Raw genomic sequence first — 16,348 nt, 5'->3', positions numbered from 1 at the left:
CTGCAAATTATTTTATTAGCAAGTATTGTATCCTGCAGAAACTCTGATAGGAATGCGTAAGTGTGTTCCTACTGACATAGTGTGCTAAAAATGTAATGAGCTTATTATGTTCAGTTAGCGGAAATCTGTTGAAAGGTGCTAATTTTAGTTTATATAAAGAAGCATACCCATAATGTAATTGGAATATCTGTTGGCTCAGTAGCAGAAGAGGGAAGTATTTAAATTACCATATAATAGATTCAATTGTAATTTATCTTTTTGATTTTTGTTTCCTTGTTTTTTAAAATGATCTGGCAAAATCTGTGTGTGGATACAAAAAAAATTTGGAAGTAGATGTTCCTTAAATTGAAAACTCTGTGGTAGACTATTTCTACTGAAAGCGCTTGCTGCTTTAGAAAAGCAGTTACCTTTATTTTTTGGAATGTCACATATCTGAAAAACGTGGACATTGTTATTGTAAGTGTATTGGTTATCTGTGACAAGGCGTTGACAGTGGATAGCTGCAGGGTAGCTTCTGTGAGAAGAGGCCTGGGGCTGCCCTGTGCTGGACACAGCTGCTCCATCCAGCTCCAGTGACCCTACCACAGGACACAGCTGAGCCCAGCAGCCAAGTGTGTATGCCCCTCTGGGAAATCTCATTTTAGAATGTGTAAAAACTGCTGTGCAGCAGCTGAGGAAGAGTGGAGTGAGAGAAATGTGAGAGAGACAGCCCTGCAGTCACTGAGAAGGTGGACAGCAAGTGCAGAAGGAGGGCAGGAGGTGCTCCAGGCACGGAGCAGAAGTTCTCCTGCGTGGGCTCCTCTCCACAGGCTGCAGCTCTGACCTGGGGCCTGCTCCTGCGGGGGCTCTCCATGGGCCGCAGTCTCCTCCAGGCCACATCCACCTGCTCCACTGGGGGCTCCTCCACGGGCTGCAGCGTGGAGATCAGCTCCATGTGGGACCCATGGGCTGCAGGGGGACTGCTGCTCGCTGCTAAGGGGGGAGCTGCCGCCTGTGGGACCTGTGCTGGAGCTGTTGGCTCTTGAGGAATGGACCCCGTGGTATGGAGCCATGTGGGAGCAGTTCTTGAAGAACCGCTGCCTGTGTGCAGGGCCCATAGTGGAGCAGAGGAAAAATGTGAGGAGGAGAGTAGCAGAGAGGATCTGCTGTGCACTGACCACGGGACCCTTTCCCCAGCCCCTTGCACTGCTCAGGGTGTGGGGTGAGGTGTTAGAGGAGTTGAGAACAAATGTGGGAAATTGAGCCTGTGAAGAATAGGGTAAGGAGGTAGGAATTTTTATTTCTCACCACCTTAGTTCATGTTTAGTTGGCTATAAATTAATTTTCCGCAAGTTGTATCTTTTGTCTGTGATGGTAATTGGTAAGCGGTTAGAGAATCATAGAATGGTTTGGGTTGGTGTGCTGGGTCTGGCAGGGATGGAGTCAACTTTCCCTGCAGCGGCCCATACTGTGCTGCGCTCTGCATGTATAGCTCAGACAGCCCAGGTATCACACACCAGCGTTTTGTCTGTTGCTGAGCAGTGCTGGCACAGCATCAGGACTCTGTCCAACCCCCACCAAGGTTATAACGGGGGTGGGGCAAGAGGATGGGAGGCAACATGGCCGTGGCAGCTTGCCTAAACTTAACCAAAGGGATATTCCATGCCATATAGTGTCACACTCAGCAATAAAACATCTGAAAGGGGAAAGAGGGGGCTCTTGTTATGAAGATGTCTGTCCTCTCAAATAACCACTAGGCATATCAAGGCCCTGCTTCCCAGGACATGGCTGAACCCTGCTTGGTGATGGGAAGTAGAGAGTAACTTATTTATTTTCTCTCAGTGCTTCCGTGTGGCCTTTGCTTATTTTTTCCCACTTCCTTTCCCCTTTAATTAGCTTATCCTTATCTCAACCTCTGAGTTTTTATTTCTTTTCCAGCATACTTTCTTCTCCCCTCTTCTGAGGAGGGGGAGTGAGGCAGTGGCTGTGGTGGAGTTCAGCTGCCCACCTGGGTACAACCACAACTGGAAGAGATCTTTAAAGATCATATATCTCAACGCCTTCTCTGGGTGATGGGGATGAGGGGGAGGAGGGACGAACACTAGTTTGGTGTCCACAGTTAAGATATTGGCATTTTGATGACCAGATACATAGCAGAAGTGTGTTACTTTACTAAAGGTAATTTTTCCTCTTTAGTTCTTCAGGGTCGCTGGCTTGGAATGTTGATTTAGGATATCTAACATCACTTGAGCCTGCAAGAGTACATTGCAGCCAAATGTGCTTGTATTATTATTTCTCTTAAATGCATCTACTTGTATTATACCTTTACATTTATTACTTACTATTGTACTTTTCTGTTGCATTAGGCTTATCTAATTGGATTGGAACCCGTATTTGTGTTTTGTCATTGTTCTGGAAACAAGTCATTAATTCCCCTTTGATAGTAGTCATGTTTCTTCACCAAATAAATTTGCTTGCTCTTCATTGTTCAGCAGAAGTTTAGTCAGCTCTTGATTAGTGATTTTTTAAACATCATCTACTTAAAGCTGTTCTGTGAGTATCCCTGATTCAGCAGATGCAGTTATTTGGGTGGTTGTTCATATTCTCTTACGACTTTTTCTGTGCTGGCTCTTTGATTTTTATGACACAGTAATCAGCTGAAATGCGTGTAATAATAATTCTATTTCATGATAGTTGGGTTTGAGAAATTCCAGCATCTTCAGTTCAAACCATTGAAAATAAGCTCCTGGTGACCATCTTTAACAAAGGCTGTATAAACAGCACTAGGTACATTATTTTGTTTCAGGGGATGTTTTGTTCTTCTGCCATGTATTCTTAATATTGAAGCAACTGTAGCAAAATAATTCTGAACAGGTATTTAAATCTCCCTGAAGTTTTGGCTGTGTAGTAGCCAATCTTCTCGATTTTGTTTTTAAAACCACTGTTTTCAAATAGAAAACACCAGTCACTATTCTTAGAGGCCAGATAAAGCTGAAAGCTTTCTTTAATTCTTTATTGCACTAGTAAGTTAACATGCATTTTCTGAAAAAACTGTTGGAATTAGTGTCTGGGCAATGATGCCGAATGGTGGACGGGGGGAGTCGGAAAGCAAATGTATGACCTAATTAAATGGGGCAGGAGAGAATAAATATTTTGAGTAAATACATTTTCAAGTTCCAGAAGTTACTGAATGAATTGTGGTGTCCTTGTCGTAAGTGTATAAATCATGCATCTCAAACTAATTCAGGAAAGATAATGGAATCATTTTCACTTTGAGTATCTTTCAGTAGCATAAATTACTGTGTAGCTTAAGCATTTCCTTTGGTAAATAGATACTACTTGGGTGAACTGTTGTCTCTTGCAGAGCTGGCATTAGATGCAATGAATGTTTAAATAGCAATTTTACGTCTGTTCACAGAGTCAGGAAGTAGTTTTATAGGGTATTTCATATAGAGCCTTGATATTTATGTATTTTTTTTAGCTCATATCAGTTGCACCAATATCTGTAGCAGTTGTGTGCTGGAAACAGACTTCTAACTATGCTGTTGTACTTCATAGAAGATCTGTAAAGCAAATATAGTTACATTTTAAGCGTATGACACATTAAAGGAAGATGTAACTTTGTACAAGGATTTTACTGTCTTGAATAACTTTGTTTTCCTTTGACAGAGTTCTTGTAAATGCTAGTAAATATTGCTGTTTGCATACATTTTGGAGATACATTTCACTGCAGATACTCCCAAGGGGAAAAAAAAAAAAAAAAAAAACAACTTCGTGAATGGGATGAATGCTCTGTTGACTGCTTCCTGACAGTAACCAGCTGGGTGCTCTGCTAGTGATGTTCGCATACTCGCACTGTCTAACTGGAGTTTGCTTATATTGATTTTGAAAAGAGGAAGAAATAAAAGTGGAGTACCGTAAACTTGACATGGATAATAAAAAAAAAGACAAGGACAAGCCAGATGAAAGAATCCCACGGACTTCTGGGAGGTCAGGCCATATTCCACGTGGAACTGGTTCAAGTTCAGGAGTGTTAATGGTTGGACCTAACTTCAGAGTCGGCAAAAAAATTGGAGGCGGTAACTTTGGAGAACTACGGTTAGGTAAGATGACTGTTCTTTATTCATTATTCAAAGCCTTGTGTGTAGGCTAGGCATGAAGATACCTACATGATATCCACATCATACAGCTCTTCAAACTACTTGCAAGCTTCAGATATGTTCATTTTGCCTTGTAGCTCTCTTCGGGGTTGAACCCCAGTCCATATAAGCTCTGTTACATATTAAGACTCCAATGCAGCAGGAGACTTTCCAGGGATAATAACATTTCATAACTGTGCGCAGTGCTGTCTCACATTCAGCCAGTTATCTCTTCTAAGATGCTGGAAATGCTTTCATAGTTACTGTATTTTGCTCTCTATCCTGACTTCCAGAAGCAGCTTATTCAGATGTATTTGAAGCTAAATGTATATGAAACATATCGTCCACCTGTTAGCCTGGCATGAAATACTGTCTTAAGAGGTCTCTTGGAAGACAGTACAGCAGGCACTCCAGAAGGTTTAACAACAGCAAGCTGTTGGATCCCTTGGTTTCCTTTTCACCAGTAACGGTATAGTGAGGCTAAACAGTAAGCTGCTGTTAATTAGGGGCAGTCAGACTGTGTCTGGAGTTTTGGAGAAGGAAGGGGAAGGGGGGCTGGATATTTTACCATTTATAAAAAAAGTACACGACAGACATGATGGATATGTGGTTTTGGAAGAGAAGATACAGATTTATTTTTGGGCACTTAAATTTCCATGATGAAAGCATGGTTGTCCAGGGTTTTTAAGATCTGGAAATTCTGTATGTATTAACTAACCTAACTGAACAGTTAATGGCAAGAATTTGCTCCAATATTTATGTAAGACTTGACTTAATGCTGTGTTTTAACGTTAAAAGGGACTTGTTCAGGTATGGGGCATCTGAGAGTAGGGTGGGCTATGTTGTTGTTGCATTTCTGTTGATACTCTGCTTTTGGTAGAACTACTTATTGTGCTGCAGAAAGATAATACAAACAGGTTTTAGTATAGTGCTTTCAGGGGGCACTATACTCTGTGTCAGAATGCAAATAAGATGAGCACAGTAATGCTGTAGAGGAATGAAAGAGCATTTCTGTACTCCTTAATGAGGATACTGAATTTAAAACAGTCTCAGTAAGAGGCACTGTAGTTATTCCAGCCGCAATTAAATGAGATTGTTATATATGTGCCTCTGAAAATCAGAAGTCAGGCAGGAGCTCTGTTTTGAACTTGTCTTAAACTTTTCTAAACTCTACTCAAATGATTACTTTTCACTTAAACCTCTCAATGAAATAAAAGAAACCAGTATAATTAATATGTCACATTTACTGCTGAAGGTAACTATGAAATAATTAAGTTGAATATTTTCTTGTCCATTATCTTAGTGTGGTCACAACATGCAGAATTGGCTATCGATTTCAGATTATTATCATATCTATTTTGGTTACAGCAGATATAGAGTGAAATCATCCATTTCTTTTTAAAAGAAATAATACTGAAGTAGCTAAAAATTAGTGTGATAGTGAAATAAATTGTGCATACAGGTGAGAGAAAGCGGGGAAAGAGTATTCTGTCCTTCCATCTGCAAAGCGCAGCAGGCTTTTCTTGAACATCTGCTTATTTGTTTCATACATAGATTCTTCAAGTCCTAATTTATTAGCGGTAAGATGTTTTAATCGTATAAACTACTGAAAGTGACAGCTAAGATTGGTATTACAGATAGATTTTTAACTTATTTTTCTGTATGCGTTAGTACAGTAGAAAGCAACTTAATGCAGGCATCCCTCCCTTGTTGTGTACAAACATGTACACAAGCACTTAATTTATGGACTTCATCAAACAAAGTTTTACTCTTAACAGCTTTTTTATATTTCTTAGTTATAGTTAAGATAAGCTTTCTTTTGTTGTCCAATCAGTCTATGTTCCTGCTGGTTGTGATGCATTACATGTTACCTGCTTCTGTGCTTTCAGAGGCATCATCAGAAGCATCAAATGTGATGTCCTACATTATTTGAAATGATAGTCTTGATTCATTATATTCAAAGTTACAATATCTCTTCTGACGTTTCTTCAGAATGTTAAACCTGTCATCACTCCACTTGGGTACTGGAACTGAATAGTTAGTCACTGTAACTGAATTTGTTAACTACTGTAGTAGATGACAGATACCTAGTTAGACTGAATGAGCATGTTCACTGCAAGACTTTGTTTTAAATGTCTTCAATATGGTAATACAATGCAAAAACACAGAGACAGTTTCAAAGCATTATTTTAAAACAAACAAAAAAACTCGATCCTTAAATAAGTATTTTAGGTGCCTGGGATGTCTGCTGTAGTCCCTGGATAGATCATTGAATTCTCCATTTGCTTGGTAATCAGGTTAGGGTGTAGCCTTCAGGTAGCTTGCTTTTTGTAAATTTGATCCCGTAACAGACACATGATCTTATAATTCCTTTTTTCAGCTTTGCAAGAGTAGTCTATTTTTAAAAATAAGGACTAGAGCTGAGATCAGTTTCATACTATAAATGTAACTATATTCACCTTTTTGTGTTGGTCCATTTCTTCCTTTTCCTGTTCAATTTCTTTAACAAAAATGAATTAAATATGTGAAATTTGGGCATGAGTAATGTTACAGAGAAAAACAGGGTTGTTGTTAAAATAGTATACACTGGACACATTTGAATCCTGTAAAGAAATTAGAAATGTCAGAAGTGATTACTTATTTTTTTCTTTACCTGATACTTTTCAGTTCTACGTCTATGTAGCTTTAGTGTTACAGTCAGTGCGTAAAATTTTGCAGTAATGGTGATTGAAATATGCTCATCCAGTTGCAGAATTGCTTTTAAACCAGCAGATGCATTTTCCAAATGGTGTAAGTACTTAACTTGGTAATAATACTCTTGCTCTCTTTGTCCTAAGTTGGAGTTTAGTAATGTAGAGAATTGGGGTGTTGGAGGGGAGAAGGGAATGGAGATGGAAACCCTAGTCAATTCTAACCTGTTAGTGTCTAATGTTGCAAAACCATATAACAATTTCAGAAAAAAAAAAGCTTTCAGCAATTAATCTGAAAACATAGAAGATCAAATTTGACTTGGATACCAGAGCAGGTTGCAAATTGGTACATTACTGTAAGAATGTTGTAAACTTGGTGAAACAGCTGAAATTTTGTCTCAATGAAACTGCCACTTCTGACACTATTCAAGAACCAAGTTCTCCTTAAAGTATGGTATCACAGTAAAAAAGCCGCAGTTTTAAAATGAGTACCAGAATATTTATTATCTTCGACCAGCAGTTCCAAAGAACCTTAAGCGAGGTTTAAATGTGATTTTCCTTGATTTCACAGTACCAAATTCTGCTGTTTTTTTTTTGTAACTGAAGAGTGTTTAATTTCAGTGTGTTTAATTTCAGTGTTCAGTGTTTAAACACTGAAGAGTGTTTAATTTGCCTTTCCTTTTTCCTTTCCTAAAAGCCTGTGCTTTTAGTTACAATTCTTGAAGTGTACATAATTTATCTTTAATTGGTAGGCTTAAATCTTGAAATGAGAAGATTTATTTTACTCAGATGTGTACAGTAATGATATGTTCATGATGTCAACTTGTTCCATTTATCTTCTGTGTTCTTGGGATACCTAAAGCATTTGTAGGACATGTTGAAAATGTTTGTGTTTGTGCTTTTTAATTTTTTTTTGTTTTTGTTTCTTGTAGTCCTCTTATTGTCATTTTAAAAACAATAATAAAAAAAAAACTCTGAAACCTTACTAAATTACTTCTTTTTTTTACTTTTGAGTAAGACATTTATGGCACAGTAACCCTGTGTTTTTTACTGTGAACTATAGTGAAAATTATCACAGAAATTCAGTATATTTCAGTAATTCAGACCAAAAATCTTATACTCTCTAAACTATAAATGAAGTCCTAAGACTTGCTGTGAGTTTAAAATGCTATTCATGCTTTGCTTGTAAAGGTACTCTTATTTTAACACTGTTAAAGCCCAAGTTTGCTGAGTGTGTCATCTGTGATTTTCCAATGAGTTCTTGACAAGTAATTTACTTTATTGCTAAGGAAAGTAGTCATGAGTCTTCCGTGTTTTATGAGGATAGTTTTTGGCAGAATAGATCTCCCGCAGCTTTGTTTTTATGCACTGTCACTGCTGAAGTCTCACGTTCTTGTTTTTGTTGTTTTTTTGTTTTGTTTTCAAGGAAACAATTTATACACAAATGAACATGTGGCAATTAAGTTGGTAAGTTAATACTTTTTCGTTAAGATTTGGGATGAAAAACTAATCGGGATTTTCCTTACATATACAATGGCTTTTTTTCCTTAATTGAAATCATTAATACTTTTGTGTGTTTTCATAGAGTAGATGAAAGCAGTTAGTGGTAGTCATAATTAAATGCTTTGGCCATATTGAATAATGCCAGTGTTAATTGTCACTATTCTGAGAGCTAAATCAACGTCTTTGAAGTCAGTGATTGACTCCTGCTTCAGCAGTATGCTCAGTGGTCCTCCTAGTAGACTACTTTCTCTTGCCACAAGTAGATAAAAGCCAAATTTAATGCAAATCTGATATCAGATGACTAAAAAAAGTTCCAGAAATTCTACAGAATGTCTTTAGTTCGACACTCTTATTCCAGCACCAAACTGTTTTTCATCTGTTGTCATTGATACTTGCACTTCTGATTTGGTAGGCTTTTTATTTGTGATGGTGTGTCAAAAGTTCCCTTTCACTTAACAAATATGTAAAAATTATATATTTGTTATGTGATATTGTTCTGTTTTTTCTGCATCTTTCATTAGAGCTATTCAACTTACTTCATGTTTTGCTTCTGGGTTCCTTTTAACTTCTAGGTAAATGTCTGTTTTCATAACCAAGGTATTTCAAGACAGAATTAGTTTACTTTTTGTCCTTGAAATTTTTTTGGGACTGCTGTAAATTTCTTGTTGCTACGGTAGAACAGAATGCTTTTCACAGCATAGAGTGGTGAAATTTTGGGCTCTGTAAAGAGGAAGACAAGCTATGGAAACAGAGAAATAGGTGGCTTAAAACTGGAAGTCTAAAAAGTATTATGTTTATATAATCCATGAAAAATGTGTGTGCAACTATCCAATGTTTAGGAAAAATATTACTAGAATAATAATTATTAGAAAATAATTATTTCAGGAGTAGTTACAGATTTAAAAACGGCCAGGTTATACTTTGAAAGAGTAATGCTGGATGCAGTTCAATGGGTCATTGTGTGTGCTTTATACCTCCTCTAAATTCACTTAGTTTTAAAAACAATCTTTAAGTGATTTTTTTTTTTAATGTCTGGTGAAACTTGGAAGATGTTCTGAGAACTCCTCTAGTTAAAAACTACTTACTGAAGAGCACATTCAGAAACAGTTTGCAAGAGAGTGATATTTTGAAGTACTAATTACTTGGTGTCAAGTGAGAGAATTTTTTAATCTGCTCAGTGATAAAACCATTTTTATTACATATGTTCTTTTGCTGAATTTTTGCTTTTCTGTAGTTTTGCTTCTCCTGCTGGAGAGCATGCCAGGACTCTGTAATGGTTAGGGAGGTTGTACCTGCTCATGGCATACATTCTTTTCCTTTTATAAACGTTAGTTTAACAGCTTTTCCCCATGCCTAGCATTTATTTGCTTTTTGTGTTTTGCGAGCAGTCATCAGGTCTGTGCTCTTTGTTTTGTTAGCTTAATTAAGGCGCTCATAACTTCCTCTTCCTTTTAGTAATTGTCTGTACCTGTTGTAGTTCATGTTTACTGAATGAGGTAATTTGAATAATGCATGTATTCTAGTTTGAACAGCAACTGGTGGAAGATACGGTTATAATACCTCTCCTGCACTATACCAAAACTGTATTTTAATTCCTTATGGTAGCATCGTACTATTTACTTACTGGTTTCTTGTGAGCAGCTGGTAGGAGAATCTGCTTTCTCCTATGCCAGATGTTTTGTATGTAAATGTAACCATATACCTTTTTCCAAAAGGATGGTGTGGGTTACTACTGAAAGCTTGCTGGAGTATCTGTTACTGATGTTTAAACGAAATGGATTTTATGATTATTGTTTTGACTTCAAATTTTCAGTGTGTTTAATATTTTCTCTCTTGTGCAGTGTACAAATATGTTCTTCTTCATGATACTTGTGGCAGTTTAGGGATTACTTGTGAAAGAAAAAATTTTAAACTATGTAATTTTGTTCTTACAACCCTTAGGCCTCACACAGATACTCATTTTAATTTATGAGGTTTATGTAAAAGTGTGTATTTATTGTAGTAAAACAGCTACTGTTCCAGGATCTTAATGCTTACAACCTATTTTCTTTCATTTGGGCCTTTATTTTGTTGGACAGGTAGTCAAGACTGAAAGGCCAGAACTGCTTTTTTTTTTTTTTTTTAAACTGGAAAAAGAGTGTTAAGAATGGGTTTTGTGCTGTCTAACTGTAGGTTTCTACTGTTCTAGTAGTATGCAAACTAGTACCTTTTAATGAGGTAGTTCTGCAATTACATTACCATTTGGTGTACTGTAAATGGTTCCTAGCTAACCCTTTTATTTATTGCTAGATTTCCTTCTCTTAATACGTGACTCTGTACTACGTTTGCACCTCCTATTTGTTATTCAGCTCTGTCTTCTCCTTCATTCATCTTCCCTTCTCCTTTGACTAACTTCTCCATTGCCCAAACATACGTCCATGGGAGGTTGCTGAAGCACTAACCAAATATCAACGGAAGGAATTTCTGCTTGAGCTACTTCTGCAAATAGCTTGATTTTCCTTTGTCTTTGTGAAAGCCTACAAATTATGAGGTAGTCACTGGTGCTTTTCATCTGTAATGCTTAGTTCATTGATTCATTAATCATCTAACTTCTTAGATTTTAGTCCATAAAAATTGTAAGAGGTTTGTGGGAAAGAAGATAGCAGTTCCAAGGCTAGAATGTTTTTTCCTTTTTTTTTTAAATTACTGCAGTCTAGAATGCTACCATTTCAAAACCTCTCTACTTGAAATGTGTAGACGAGTAAATCCAAATCACGTGCAACTCTGTTTAATAGACTGATCTTTTCCTTTAACAAGAACCCTACCTCTTACAGAAAATTTTCCTGAAAATAGCTTTTGTTTGCTTCTTAAGAAAATATCAAATAGAGACAGAATATACACTGAGTTCTCATTGGATTATTAAAAATATGTAAACTATGTAGTAGGTGAATATTGTGCTTTAGGCTACATATACTGTTGTGTTTAGGCTAACAAAGTTGTTGAAAACTTACAACGCTATGGATAAAGTAAAGTGTTTTGTCATGGACCTTGAGATGGAAAGGGTGTATCGTGAAAACTATAGTAGCTTATTCCATGTCTTTGGAGCAAAAATAATTGCAATAAAAATGCATTATGAACTTGAAATGGATTTTGCATTTCAAATGTCTTTATCCTTTTGTCTGAATGTATAAGCATCCCACAAAAGAAAAAAAGAAATAAGGGAGAAAAGATTATGAATTAAGGAGCTGTTTTTTCTGCTTCTTTGGTAACCAGTACTTAGTCAACTGCATGCTAATTCTTTGATGGCAGGAAAATCTCAAACTCAGGTTGAACCCCAAGCCCCTCATTAAGAGGGAATGCTCTTCTGTGGAAAAAGAAGCTATCTACATTAATGAAACAGCTTTGAAATAATAATGGTTTAGGTATTTGCCAAAGGATTCATAAGGAACTGTTCCAGTTCTGCAATGTTCTGTAAATCACATTCACAATGCTGCTTTTACATTCAAGACTAATTATGTAAACCAAAAATATACTCAATTTCTTTGGTAAGAGGAGGAGCTGGCTTCAGAGTCTTTTGGGATTAATGTGGCATTTGAACAGTGCTTCAGTTTTGGGTTCCCAAGCTTATTTTTAGTTCCTGAAATCTACTGGAACACTAATGAAAACAGAACCATGATGTGTTACTTCTTTTTTATTCTTGAATATAGTTCTCTTTTTAACAGTCAGGAATAAAAATGTTGTATGTAGTGTATCCTTCACTTTCATCTTACAGTGAAAGTTTACATGTAACATATCTTTTTTTTCTGGATTTAAGCTTATGTATCCTATTCTTCTAATTTTCCAGTGGTTCTCTCCATACTTCAAAGTACGATATGTAGGGACAAAACTAATTGTGTATGAATAGTAGGTTATTGTTCTTGCCCTCTCACTAGTTTTCTTGAATGAAAAAAATTTTCCTTTGTATGTTTGTAGCTACTCAACAGTCAATAAAGCATCTAAGCCTACTTACACATGCATGCAATTGCAGAAAACTCTCAATCAGTAAATAAATTACAACTACATTTTGTTAAATTTTTCTGCATTACTGGAGGCAGTAAAAGTGTTAACACTGTCTATCTCCTAGACAGGATTTTAACTTAGTCTATCTGGTGGCCAGCTGGCAAGTAGACTTGTTAGACTGTTTGTGAACCTGTACCTTCTGGAGACTTAAGAACTTTTCTGCTGATGACCTGAACAAGTGCCATTTATTTGAAGACGCGTCAATGTAGATGTTTGTGTCAAAAATAGAATTCTTTTCCCTAGGAAACTCCATTTTTTTTTTCTTGGCTATTCACATAAATTTAATATATGCAAGCTGTTTTTCTTCCTCGTTATGGGACCATACTGCAATATTGAATAGTGAGAAATTGATAGTGTCTTGTCTTGTGTTAAACTGATGCAGAGTTTTATGGACTACAATATTTTACACTTAGCAGAGTTGCAAGCTTTAATTGATGTATGTATACATTAATGTATGTACATAGTGTAACTGTTAGATTTGTATAATACCACTGCAAGCAAACTGGTAGCAAAATTTTTGTGTAGTTTTATAAAAGGTTAAAATGTTTTATGCGTTAGAGTGGATTTATTTAAATGTTTGAAAGCTGTATACTGAGGTTAATAATTGCACTTATTTGCTGAGACCCATATTTACAGTAATATGCTTTAAGTGAAATCTGTCTCTAATATGTGATAATAAATTTCAAGTATTCTCATAAACTGGAAGTGAGAGCTTTTGGTGGCCCAGCTAGTGTAGCTTAACAACTGTGTGTAAAGGTTTAACACCTTTTTGTTTTCAGAAAGTTCTTGCTCAGTTCTTTGCAAAAATTTCCAGTAAGCAACTAGAGTGAATGCTGTGGAGGATAAAAACATATATTAAATTGTGCTTAGTTTTTGTAAAAGCTGCTGTGTTGGCCTCTTCTTACTTGTGGTCCTCAACTTTTGGCGTCCTGCCAGAATCAAATAACAAATGGATTCTGACAGGGATTTTGGCTGTAGCACGAGCAGCAATTTGAAACATCTGAGTGTTGGAGGGAGATGGGTTGAGGAAGGGAACTCGGCTTCTTAAATTGCAGATTGGCTTATGGCTTCTATAGCCCGGATGCACGACTTGGAAAGAACATAGGTTAATGAGCTGTTAGCTTCTTGAGAAGATGATGTGAGGAAAGGGATGAGTACCTTGCCCAAGCTTTTCCTGAAAATTGACATTCAGCACTATCTGTTGTTGTTGGTAAGTGTTCATATTAACAATCTTCCAAGTACATGCTGCAATTCCAGTAGCAGCAGTCGGTGCAGGAATAATTAGCAGTTAATGTCCAAATTGTCACTGACTCACTAGGAGATATCATATATCACAATAAACCAGGCTTATCTTCTAGAAGGTGCTCTAGGAAATTACTTTAACAATCTTATGATAAAGTAGTATTTACTTTGGAAAGGGAAATACTCAAGAAGTTCGTGCTTAGATTTAGGCTGCTTGTGTGTTCCTGTGTTTGATATCACGTCACTTTATTCTGAGATTTTGCAACATTGATATGTATGACACAGAACTAAGATTTCATTAACCTATGTAAGCTATGCCAGGGAAAAAAGGTTCAAAAACAAAGTTATTTTGGTGCTTTTTTTTTGTACTTAAAGTTTTAGAATGATGCAACTTAATCTATGTTAGGATATGGCTATTTGGTGAAAGGATTTATTTTTTCTCCTGATCCTAGCATAAAACTATTTTTGTTGATAAAAATGCATTTATCATGTATAGCAGGAATGTGGACTGTCTGATTTGTTAAGCTCCATACCGATGCTACCTTTTGTCTGAGAACTTTGACACATACTCTGGGGAGACAAAGGTGGTTTTTTTTTTTTTTTTGTTACTCCATTGAGGGTCTGGGAATCAGTTTGCAAGTTGGACTACAGGATAGTGGAATGATACAAGATGTAAAAGCCCTTTACACTGCAGTGTCACCTGTCTGGGCTTTGTTTCCTAGCTTCCTAATTACCTGTCGGTTTGGAGGGAATGTTCAAACTTTTCATGTATCTTGGGAGCAACAGGGTTAGTTTGGCTGGTAGTAGGTTAGTGTATTAGTTTTTTAGGGTTCAGCAGGAGGCTCAATGGCTTTTAAATGTTGTCTTTGTTTTTAAATCAGGAGCCAATGAAGTCAAGAGCACCACAGCTACATTTGGAATACAGATTCTACAAGCAGCTAGGATCTGGAGGTAAAAAGCAGTATCATTTGTTTTACTGTAATGTAATACAGTATGCATTTTTCACAGCAATTTTCTCATTTAGGGGTGAATCTTATTTAATGAAGTGTCCCTAGGTACTTAAAGCAGGAAAAAGACCCATAATCAGTGGATTAATATACACGTTCTTCTGGTATTGTAAAATTTCTGTTCTTCTTCTTCTGAAATCCTCAGACTACTTAATAAACATAAAATATCACACAAATCACACAAATCATACCAAATCATTCAACTAAGCAGTCTTAAAATTTATAAAGTGTTTTCTCTTTGAATAAACACTATAAATAAATTGCTGATCTAATAATATTTTTGTTTAAAGTTGATAAGATATTTAAATAGCTTTAGTCTTAGTTTTACTTCAATTCCATTGATACTATCTGTATGCTGCTTATTATTTTAGACTCTAAAACACATGTAAAAAAAAAAAGTTTAAATGCAGAGGAGACTTGCTTGTTTCATTCCTGTTGGTGCTTTTATACCCAGAAATACCCTTGTGATTGTTCCCTCAATTGTCCAGTTTTCACCTTTTCCTGCTATAGGTGAGCTATCCCTAGTATTTTTCATGTAATTTTGCAACTTTCACAAAACTATAGGCACTTAGCAAGAAATAAAGCTTCTTGTACTGAAAGTGAGTACAAATCTTCCCTAAATTAGTTATATAACTAGGAAGAATATATGTTGCTTGAAAATGTTCTTGAATTCCTAGAATAGTTTTTCATAGGTCATGTAGTAACTTTTTTTTTTCAATTTTTAGTAATGTTTCTTTTGCAAAATGGGCTATTTTGTTTATACTTTATTTTTACATGCAAACTATTTTTTTCCCGTCAAAGGCTGTTTTTAATTGTGATCTTAAAGTTATGCTTAATCTGCAATGAAGCGCTGTTTAAGCGGAAAAGTGCTCTCCAAAAGTCACGGAATACAAAATAGACATGCCGCTTGTGTATTATTGCCTTGAATGTGTGTGTTATGATGAATTTTAATTAATACTTTTTAATACTACTTTTATTTTTTAGAATTCAGGATCTTATATTTATTGATACACAGATTTGGATGATGTTTCTCTGGTTGAGTAGCTTTCAAAATTTTGTCCTCTTGTTTAAAGATCCTCTGCTGGGAAACACAGTTTCTAAACCTTTTACTTCATGTAGAACTTCGTGTTTGATGCTGTTGCACCAGGAACGTTTCTTCAGAAAGAACTCCTCATAAGATATGATAATGTCTGTTCCTTCTAATAGATGGAAAATTAAGTTGCAGACTGTCTCATCAAAATCTTGAGTCTTACATGCTTGCTAATGTGAGAAAACTGTCAGGGTACAATGTCTTTTTTTTTAATAGTTGTAAATTGTTAACATACACTAGGCTGGCATTCTGAAAGAGCAGATAAATTAAAAGCAGAGATCTTAATCCCTTAGCTAATGAGACAGTCGTAGTTGTACAGTCTGTTTTACTTCTGATATTATTCAGTCTTCAAAACTCTGGGTAGCAACAACTTGATCACCTGTTCAGTTACCTTATAGTGTTGTTAAGTGCTGTAAAGGAGAATAAAACTCTGATTCTTTGTATATTGACTGAAGATGATGAGGTCTTTGGTGTGACCTTCTCTATGTTTTCCAAGTAACTTTCCAAGTGTTGTTATTACAAAGTGAAAGCCTCCCACATCAAGCCTAGAACCCTTTTAAGCTTCTTTTGAGACTTGTCTGACTTTCTCAAGCATCCCACTTGAGATTCATTTTAGTGGGTTGTGTGGGATACACCATGAAGAAAGTAATATTCATGCTT

At 36.2% G+C, this 16,348-nt stretch overlaps 1 protein-coding gene across 20 annotated transcripts in view; it reads left to right on the top strand.

Moving 5' to 3' along the window:
• The window catches only part of CSNK1G3 (casein kinase 1 gamma 3), a 75,716-nt gene that overhangs the window by 9,796 nt on the left and 49,572 nt on the right, over positions 1–16,348 (top strand). For 13 of the 20 annotated variants that reach the window (XM_035566990.2, XM_035566996.2, XM_050716198.1 and 10 more), the window contains 3 exons: positions 3,873–4,082; positions 8,235–8,275; positions 14,473–14,542. In XM_035566990.2, the coding sequence (XP_035422883.1) occupies positions 3,873–4,082; positions 8,235–8,275; positions 14,473–14,542 (321 nt within the window). Of the gene's footprint in view, positions 1–3,648; positions 4,083–8,234; positions 8,276–14,472; positions 14,543–16,348 lie in introns of all 20 variants that reach the window. The other 7 variants (XM_035567001.2, XM_035567000.2, XM_050716199.1 and 4 more) reach the window with 3 other exon arrangements.

The sequence above is a fragment of the Cygnus atratus genome, chromosome Z (assembly GCF_013377495.2).
Source record: "Cygnus atratus isolate AKBS03 ecotype Queensland, Australia chromosome Z, CAtr_DNAZoo_HiC_assembly, whole genome shotgun sequence".
Lineage (NCBI taxonomy): Eukaryota > Metazoa > Chordata > Aves > Anseriformes > Anatidae > Cygnus > Cygnus atratus.
The sequence above is the reverse complement of the archived record's forward strand: the minus strand, read 5'-3'. Positions and strand labels throughout refer to the sequence as shown.